General features: G+C 33.9%; 1 protein-coding gene across 4 annotated transcripts; it reads left to right on the forward strand.

Annotated features, from left to right (window-relative positions):
* Positions 1–778: 778 nt before the first annotated feature.
* LOC111901602 (AAA-ATPase At3g50940) lies at positions 779–9,366 on the forward strand. 4 transcript variants are annotated; one of them, XM_023897475.3, is made up of 7 exons: positions 779–1,286; positions 1,472–1,513; positions 1,886–1,975; positions 2,174–2,238; positions 2,861–2,943; positions 6,871–8,148; positions 8,636–9,366. In XM_023897475.3, exons 6-7 carry the CDS (start codon positions 7,114–7,116, stop codon positions 9,116–9,118), a joined length of 1,518 nt encoding a protein of 505 aa, XP_023753243.1. In that variant the 5' UTR covers positions 779–1,286; positions 1,472–1,513; positions 1,886–1,975; positions 2,174–2,238; positions 2,861–2,943; positions 6,871–7,113; the 3' UTR covers positions 9,119–9,366. The 4 variants fall into 4 exon arrangements, with proteins under 4 accessions (XP_023753243.1, XP_042754171.1, XP_023753244.1 ...); XM_042898237.2 differs by lacking the exon at positions 1,472–1,513 and having other exon boundaries at positions 6,827–8,148; XM_023897476.3 differs by lacking the exon at positions 1,472–1,513.
* The last annotated feature ends 619 nt before the right edge of the window (positions 9,367–9,985 follow it).

Below are 9,985 nucleotides of genomic sequence, written 5' to 3' on the forward strand. Positions count from 1 at the left end.
AGAAATGATCAACCATTACTTGATCATGTGATTATTAGCCTTCCATGTTTTGTACTTTGGATCATCTGATTTTGGATTCTCGATCTCTCCAATAAGATATTCCTCCTTTCCTTTTCCACTAATATACATCATCATAGATTCTGACCATTGAAGAAAGTTATGGTCATTGAATTTGTGACTGGTAATAAGAGATACAAGTTCATTACTGTGAGAGGATGAACCATAGATGTTGAGGTTATTGAAGGTGGAAGGATGTAAAGAAGCATCTGATGTGAGACTGCTTTTGTCACCAAGCTTGAGATCTATTGAAGAAAGAGAAGGTCAGAACAAATATTGTTAGAAGAGATGAAGGAGAAAAAGAGGCGTCTACTTCTCTGACACCATGAAGCTTTTGGAATGAATTGATAATTTATTCACCAGAGGAAAACTGCCTATTTATAGGCTAATTACATAGGATATCCTAGTTGTACAATCAATGTTAATTCCTATAAATTAGGGATGCTACCTATAATTCAGGGATTTACAATAACTAAGATTATTCTTTAATTAATACACATAAAACCATAACACTTTTGTTTATATATGTATATATATACATATATATATATATATACATACATATATATATATATATATATATACTATATATATACTATATTATTAAGCATATTGCATCTTTCTTCAAATTTAAAAGATACAATACCTACTACTTCATGTACAACTTATTATCCAATACAATACAGCTACATGAACCGTTTACTGAATTTCTTTGGGAATTAAACAATACTTTTTATTCCTAGACTCACATTCACTCAATAAAATCCTAAATCACCCTAAATCAGTCGTCTTCATCAAGAAACCCTAAATTACAATTACCTCATGTTGACACCGTCGTTACCACCACCGCTGTCCACTACGCTGCTTCGCCTTCTTCCCAAACTACTATCGTACCAACAACATCTCTTCTATCTCTCTCCTTACACGCTTCCATCTTCGGTATCCCTATGTGACCATAACCCTTCTTACGCATCTGTTACCACCACCATCCTGACGTCATCGTTACATCCTCCGGAAACCCTACCTCCTCTTCTCGATCTCACAATCTCCTTGAAATTGAAATCCATTCAATCTGCTAATATTTTATGTATTTAATGTGTTCTTTTCTTATTAGATTTTGGCTCCATCCTTCCCCTGGCGTTTTTCTGTTGAATGAAGGGATATCAAGTTTAAAGACACGAGAAGGGTTAAACATCATTTAAGGCTCCAGTACTGAAACAATAAGAAATGTGAGTTTTTTTAACTTCTATTCATTGTATTCTAAAGAAAAAACTGGATCTATATTCGGTATTAGGTTAATTTTACTAATCTTGAAGTTGTTTATATATTTATCATGGTACAAATCTAGAATCAACTTTTTTTTTATCTAATTTTGATTTTATGTTAATTTTACTCATCTCAACCTGTTTTGAAGATGTTTCATATCTAGATGATTCTGATGTCGGGTCTTTTCCTGGTAAGATTATTTATTGGTTTTTAGATAATTTATTTTTGGGTTTTTTTCCTGGTATGTCGAGTTTGTTACAAGAAATTTGCAAATGGAACAATAGTTGACGATTTTGCCTCCAGTTTTGATGTTTCCTTTGTAAACATCACTTTTTTTCTTTTCTTCATTTGTTGAAGAATTTGTGTTGGGGAAACATAGTTTCTAGGAAGTTGTATTTCTTGATGTTGCTTAACTATAAACACCTTCAATCTAATTATGGGGACTGAAAAATTTGGTCCAAGTGCCATATGAGGTTCTCCTCTGATAAAGTTTTTTTTATCTGTGAATTTTTCATACCAATTCTATTATCTTTTTTTTGTTAATGTTGGTTAGCTTTTATAGATACTTGAAGACAAGCTTTTGTGTTTGGTATATTTCTCCATGGCATTGGAATATCTTGCAGTAGGAAGGACAAGGGTTGGCAAAAACCAAGTAAGATTTAAGAATATTATTGCCTTTGCTAACTGCCATGTTTTTACCTATTTTAGTTTTTGAGTGGCAACTTTTTAACGTTCATATGTCCTAGTCCATAATACTTTCAACTGACTTAAATCTTGATTTATGTATCCATAGAGATAATAGTTGCTTAACATAAGATTCAATGATTTAATGAAATAAGGATTGTGATAGGTTGAAAGTGGACATACGATGCTGGTATATGCGACGAAAACTTGGATCGGTGATAATGAGCCCAGGTAGATCCTATTTCTCTTTATCAAATTTTTAGGTTCTACTTGTTATATAAGACATAAAATATATGAATACTATTCTCTTAAGCTTATGTGTTTTCCATATTTACAAAGAAATGGAGAATGCATATGTACATGTCATGTTCTAAAATAATTACAGTTGTATCCATGTGCAATTGAATGCTAATTGTAGGATGGTGAAATCTAACACCAGTTGATGGTGGTTGGATGTCTAAATATGTTTTTGTTAAAACAATTGATACCCTGGCCTTGAAAGTTGTATTTTGAAGTGTTTATATGCCCCCTTCTTTGTATTTTGGTTCATGGTGGTTTTAGTGGATATAATATATTATTACTTATGCGTATCTTTTAATTTGAGCGTGTTTGATGTTTTTTGTTGTGTTTTTTTTAATCAAGTATTTAAACTAATGAAATTATAATAACAATATTTTGTACAAGTGAGTTCAATATTATTACATTAAAAAACAACATATAAGCAATATTTTGTAAAAGTGAGTTAAATATTATAACGTTCAAAAAGAACATATACATTTACTTTGTATTTAGTATTAAATTTAAGTTATGTTGTTGTCACCATTGACATGCCTATTAACATCTCTCTTGGCAGATACATCTAAAGATGGTGCCAGCTGTTGACCAACAGTTCAATGAAATGACAACTCTTATAGATGATGAAAGTGAAACACGGAGGTAATAAGTCAATTTTGTCATTAGAACAATGATTTAATATGAAAACAAGTTTTTTTAGCTCATACGGGTGATGAAATTGAAACAACCAAGAAAAACGTTTACCTTGAAAATTTACAGATAATGTACAGTGGTTTTTTGTCAGTCAAATTGGATCCCAGTAATGAAGTAATAAATCTGGATCGGTAAATGTCCACTCATAATGGTCTAACTCCAAGTATTTGTGTTGAACACCTTTTGCATAAACCAAGTAAATAATGATTGTTGTTTTGATGGGTTAAGATCATTATTAGCAAAATGAACCTTATGTGGAAATTAACAATTTGTTTATTTGAATACTTTGGGCACTTTGCATTTCTTTGTTAACCAAACTTCAGGTTTCTTAGAACCACTACAGTCCCCTATTTTAGAGTCCTTCCATTTCAAGAAAAGTCTTCTAAAACATGAAGGGGTTCAAAATTTTCATCTATTCTAACTTTACTCGGGTTAAGGGACCTTAAATATATGTATTAGACATAATTTTACTACGATTAATATAAACTTCATCTATTTTCCTGAAAGACCCCAACTTTCGTATTTCTGAAAGACCAAAACTTTCATACTTCACAATACTATTACTCCAAAACATGCTATTTGCATATTCATAAAAGCAATATTTTACATTGATAAAGAGGTTACAAACTACTGGATACAAACCGACTATTACAAAGTGTTATATATTACATAACTACCCAGGATATTGTAATTTATACAAACATAAACTGAAGTACAAAAGTATTATTACAAACTATTCTAATTCTTTCAACAATATATGATTATACTGGTTACTTATCACCTGCAATTGTTAAACATTGATAGGGTAAGCGGTGACGCTTAGTGAGTTCAATAATAGATACAATATAATGTTATGTCATATATATACTTTAATATGGCAGAAGCAAAAAGAATCAAGGAGCAACAAAGGCATATGTGAATCATGTGTTAAGCTTTCCATATCAAACAATGACTTGATTCAAAGGTATACAATCAATGAAACATAATAATTTCCATACTTGATATACATCAATAAAGCTTCGGCCCAAATGGCACAGAAGACATAAGATTTCTGATTAACATCTTGGTAGATTTCAAGCTTATAGCCCTGTCTAACCAATTGCCAATGCCATAGAATAGAAGTAATTCTCTTACGGAGACATGCTCTACATGGCCAGAGGCTATGTACCAGTACCAATGTAAATCTAAGTCCTTTCACTGATCACATGGTCAAAGGTATTACTTTTGCTATAAAAATAGCGAATAAAATAACATGGGAAAATAACTCGGAATAATAACACTGAAAAGCACATAGCATATATAAAACATAACATACAATTGTTCCTACATATTGAACTCACCTTGAATTAACCGGGGGTCAAAATAGTAATTTGGGCAGTGCTTCGGCTTTAAATATGACTTTCTATGTTGAAAACCGGGAGCTTAATTGAAAACCGGGCTCTACGAAGGTAGGGCTTCAAAAACCGAAAAGATAAATTTTCCGGGCTTCTCGGGCACTTCATGGCGTATTTCGGGGGTTATAATCGATACCAGGACTTCGGGGAATTTTAATACGAAGAAAATATGGAAAAGGGGTAAAATATGGCAATTTTTAAAGATTACCCGGGAAGGCTAGCAGCCCTCCTTTGATAGGGCCGAGGTTCGGAGGGTGCGCTGGCAGAAGGAACACGTGGCATCAGGAGGCGAAGGCAGATGGCGCAGCAGCGAGGCTCAGACGCAACAGCTGGCTCGGATGCGAGGGTCGGACGCTAGACGGCTCGGCTCGGACGACTCCAGCGGTGCGAGGCGCGTCGGAAGCTGGTTGGGCCGCGGCTTCGGACGAATCGGAAGGCAACATGCGTCGGATCCGGGTAGAGCGGCTACTGTTCATGCGAGATTCCCCGGGTCTTATCCATAATTTCTCGGAAATTGAGCCCCGATCTTCTAAAATCCATAACTTTCGCATACGAGCTCCATTTTTGACGTTCTTTATATGCACGCGTAGGTAAAATTACGCTCTACATCTTTCATTTAGACCTCGTCAGCTAATTTTGACTTTAATTTTTAAATTATTATTTTTAACAAACCGGGACAGGTAAATTCGTTAAAAATTCATAACTTCTTCTTCCGACGTCCGTTTTCGTCAGACTTTTTACTATTGTACTACTATTGACGAGACCTTCGATTCTCGTTTAGGTCGTGTCGGCTAAATATCGTTTGATCTTTATTTCGAGTTTTTAGCTGTCTACTGTTATTCCGAAACTTAGAAAAATCATAACTTCCTCATATGAAGTCAGATTTTGGCGTTCTTTTTATCGAACTTCTCGGTTTAACGAATACTACGATTTTCATTTAAATCACTAAGGCTAAAAAGTAGTTTATCAAAAACTCACTTTTTACGTCATTCGGCGTCGTGTCGGTTTTGTCGCGAATCTTCGATTGATCATAACTTCTTCGTTATAACTCGGATTTCAACGAGGTTTTCGCCTACAAGTTTCTAACGAGATTATTTACAACTTTCAATAATAAAATTTTACTTATTTCAAATTTTATATTTTCGCTAAATTTCACTATTTGACTTTTAATTGGAATCTCATAAGACTTCCAATATTTTCTGAGTGATTCTAAACATAATTTTACTTCATTTCTAGTAAAAACTATCTGTTAGAACTCAACACTCAATTTCACATAATATTTCAGAATTTTATTCATTACAAAACAGGATTTCAAAACATGTATGTTACATTTCCCATGTATGTCCTTAGGTAGCTAATGGCAATGCTCCTAGCTAAAACAAACAAACCAAAGTCCAAATATACAAATGGTCCTTTGAAGTGATAATAGAGCAACTTACCCTCCTCAACATAGCCAATGGACTTCATCATGTCGTTAGTATCATGAACACATAACTCATCAATGTTAACTAGATCAAAATATTTTTCTTTTCCATTGGCCTCTCTCTTTTCCAGGAAACATCTTAAACTTTCCATCATAGAATAACGATGGAGAAGATTGTGGAAATGACCAATTATGAAGGAGAAAGCTTGAGCTTACTTAGTGAAAATGTGTGTTTTAGATGAAATTGTTAAGCATAAAAATGATTACCATAATGTTTTCCAATGTCGATTTCACCAATGTTTTCTTTAATCCTCCAACGCATCATTGTTACTTTGATGAATCTTGAAGAAAGTTGAGAAGGTAGGGTTTCTTGAACTTTAATAAGTTGAGAGTTTTTTTTTTCTTTTTAAAAAAAATGACGTAAACAAGCGAATGATTGGGATGGGGATAAAACATTTGGCATAACCATTTACGTGTCATATATAAAACGAGGAAAATACCCCATATGTCATGCGGGTGCGCTAAACGGACGAGGTTGACGGTCATCGGATGCAAGACTAGACATGTAATAAAAACAGAAGGGAAACATGGTGTGTATGCAAAAAAAAAATTATGTATATACTTTTATAAATTTATTTCAATACGAAATGCTATATTTTTTATTTATCACAAAATATATTTTTATATCATTATAAATTAGTTTTTTTTCCTTTATATATATACTTTTTATAAATAATTCATCGTGTTCATTTTGATTTTATATCATAAGTTTTATTACGTTATATTCGGTATATAAATCTGAATGTCATTCAATATTGTATTTTTATATCATTATAAAATGCGTTTCTTCATCTATATTACTACAGAGTATGTTCTTTATATTATTTAATAATTTGTATTGTTTTATATACCATACTACTGAAATGTAATATTTTACAAACGGTTCAAATTATCAAAAAGTTAATAAATTATATGTTTTTATTTTTTAATGATATCTTAAATAGCATTTTATCAGGAAACTGATTACATCATTACATGTCTGCAAACTTTCCACTTCAGCATCCATGCAACCTCTGTTTTTTAAAGATTTGATTGGGGTTCACGGCAGAGACTACTTGTAGTATCTTAGAAAAAACAACAGACTTTAAAACTCCGTCCATGATCAAAGTCAACAAGTCAACTCACCCTCGTCGTATCGTACCAAAATACTATAAAAACCCCCAATCACTCCCACAATGAACGCTAACCCTTGATTTCCACATCCTTACCAAATCCCCTAAATCCCAACCCTCGATTTCCAAAATGTCTTCGTCAACAACTGAATCCAGAATCGCCATGGCCAAAACAGTCGTCTCCACTATCGGTTCTGTCGCCGCGGCGGCAATGGTGGTTCGCAGCGTCGCACGCGATTACTTACCTCCTGAATTCCAAGACTACCTCCATTTGGGGTTCCGAAATTTCATCAACAAATTCTCCACACAGATAACCATGGTGATCTACGAATTCGACGGGTTTGCAAAAAATGAAATCTACAAGGCCACAGAGCTTTACCTTTCCTCCCGAATTTCTCCTCAGATCCACCGTATGAAGCTCACCAAGCGCGCTAACGAGAAAGACATTAAGGTCGCCATGGAAACCAACGAAGAGTTCACTGATATCTACAACGGAGTCAAATTCAAGTGGTGTTTGGTGTCTAATAAGGCGCCGACGAGAGAACATTACCAGAACGATGGTATGAACAGATCTACCGGATCCGATGTTCGAATGCTTGAACTCACCTTTCATCGGAAACACAAGGATCTAGCTTTGAAGGATTACCTCCCGTTTATAATTAATGACTCGAAAACAAGGAAACAAGAAGAGAAAAGCGTGAAAATATTCACTGTAGATACGATGATGGTGCGTTCCGGCTGTCCGTCGATGTGGGCGCCGGTGAATCTAGATCATCCGGCGAATTTTACGACGCTGGCTATGGAAACAGATGTTAAGGAGAAGGTGATGAAGGATTTAGATAGGTTTATAGAGAGAAGAGAATATTATCGGAAAGTCGGAAAAGCATGGAAGAGAGGCTACCTGTTGTATGGTCCGCCGGGTACCGGAAAATCAAGCTTGATCGCTGCCATGGCCAATTACTTGAATTTTGACATCTATGACTTGGAGTTGACTGATGTAAGGTCAAACTCGGAGCTCCGGAAGTTGTTGGTGTCCACTGCTAATCGGTCGATACTGGTGGTGGAGGACATCGATTGCTCGGTGGAATTGCACGATCGTGTGACTGCAGAACCACCGAGATCTACTCGACGAAATCAAGGATGGGGTTACCATGACGAACGCAAGGTTAGTAATTTTTAATATTTATAAAAATTCAGATATACTTAATTTTATATCACTAAATTAACTTTTTATGTCTTAAATAAATTGATGGGAATAAATTGAAATTTATGGTTTGGTTATATCAATTTATAAGAAAATAAAAAATCATAATTTATTACTCCATAACTTTTTAAATTTAAATAAATAAATAAAAGAAACAAATGACTTTTAATTTTAATAATTGTGAAATCAAAAAATAAATTGATTAATGAAATTTATATCTATTTATTACTATATTTATTGTGATTATTATATTAAAATATTATTTGAAATTTACTAAAATAGAAAAACTCATAAAATGACATGTAGAAAAAAAAAATTTAATTCAACATAACCACAAAATGATATTTGGCAAATTGAATGAGAATGTGACAAATGATAAAAAAACCTTTTATTTATTAGAATAGATTAATAATTTTATAATTTTATATATCTATATTTTATTTTTCAGGTAACATTGTCTGGATTTCTTAATTTTATTGATGGATTGTGGTCGAGTTGTGGTGACGAAAGGATAATTATATTTACCACAAACAGAAAAGACAAACTTGACCCTGCACTCCTTCGTCCCGGTCGTATGGACGTTCACATCAACATGTCATACTGCACTCCATGTGGGTTTCGGCTACTCGCCTCTAACTACCTTGGGATCAGTGAACACAATCTTTTTGAAGAAATCGAAGATTTAATTGTTAAGGTAGAGATCACTCCGGCTGAAGTGGCAGAGCAACTATTGAAGGATAGTGATCCTGACATTGCTCTTGGTGGCCTTATTGATTTTTTCGATGTGAAGTATAAGGAGAACGAAGAGGCAAAAGCAAAGGCAAAGGAAGAAGAATGTGCGAACATTAAGGTAGAGGAAGAAGAAAAAGAAGAATCGGTTGCAAAAGAGAATGGCAAGAAGAAACAAATTGATATGAATGGAACTGATTAGTATCAGTATTCACAATTAGAAAACTCATCAGGGGATGGATTTAGCTATACACCTACCCGTCACTAAAAATGTAGAACTAGCAATGGATTGTCGACCTAGGAGGGAATGAAAATATGACAACAAATTAGCAACAGAAAGGGTCCCTCTGCAATTGTTGTTTTTATTGTCGTACATGATGTTGTGAATGTGTAATTGTGTATTTATTATACCAAGAGCTGTAGACAAATAAGACGGGCTTAGTTCGAGAACTTGAATCAAATGCAAAAAAAAAAAAAAAAAAAAAAAAAAGTATTTATCATTTAATATACCAATTGAAATGAAGTTAATTGATTCATTTCAGATGATAATTCGTAGATCTATCGTAACGTTGTCTAAAACTAATATCTATATACAGATATTAATTCATGCGTGAGTTTTAATGGGTAAATGTAGCGGTGGATAATACAAACCGGACTATTTAAAAATACACAAAACAATCAGAATTTTTTGTTTTTAGAACGATAGATTTTTATAAAAGGCTAGTAAGAAGCCAAACAAAAGAAAAAAAAAAAAAAGAACATCTTAATGGAAGAAATAGACATATAACCGGATAGCCCAAGTGGCACTAGTTTTCCGACACCTATAGCTTTTTATCCGGAACATAGCTTTGACCCTTTTTAGGTTTAACACTACCAATAAAAAGGAATTATGAAAGCACCAAATAGCCCACTCCTTACGTACGATTTGACATCACTACAAGATACATTGATATTACCGGCGACGTTTTTAGCGGCGACACCTAGCAATAGCGGCGACATATAGTTGACGCGTTACATGTCGCCGCTATTGCTAGGTGTCACCGCTAATGCTTTGTTACAGCGATCCGCG

The sequence above is a fragment of the Lactuca sativa genome, chromosome 9, assembly GCF_002870075.4.
Source record: "Lactuca sativa cultivar Salinas chromosome 9, Lsat_Salinas_v11, whole genome shotgun sequence".
In the NCBI taxonomy this organism is placed as follows: Eukaryota; Viridiplantae; Streptophyta; class Magnoliopsida; order Asterales; family Asteraceae; genus Lactuca; species Lactuca sativa.

Coding starts and splice junctions, on each gene's coding strand:
- LOC111901602 (XM_023897475.3), top strand. CDS start 7,114: ATGTCTTCGTCAACAACTGAATCCAGAATCGCCATGGCCAAAACAGTC. Junction 8,149..8,635: donor GTTACCATGACGAACGCAAG/GTTAGTAATTTT, acceptor TTTATTTTTCAG/GTAACATTGTCTGGATTTCT.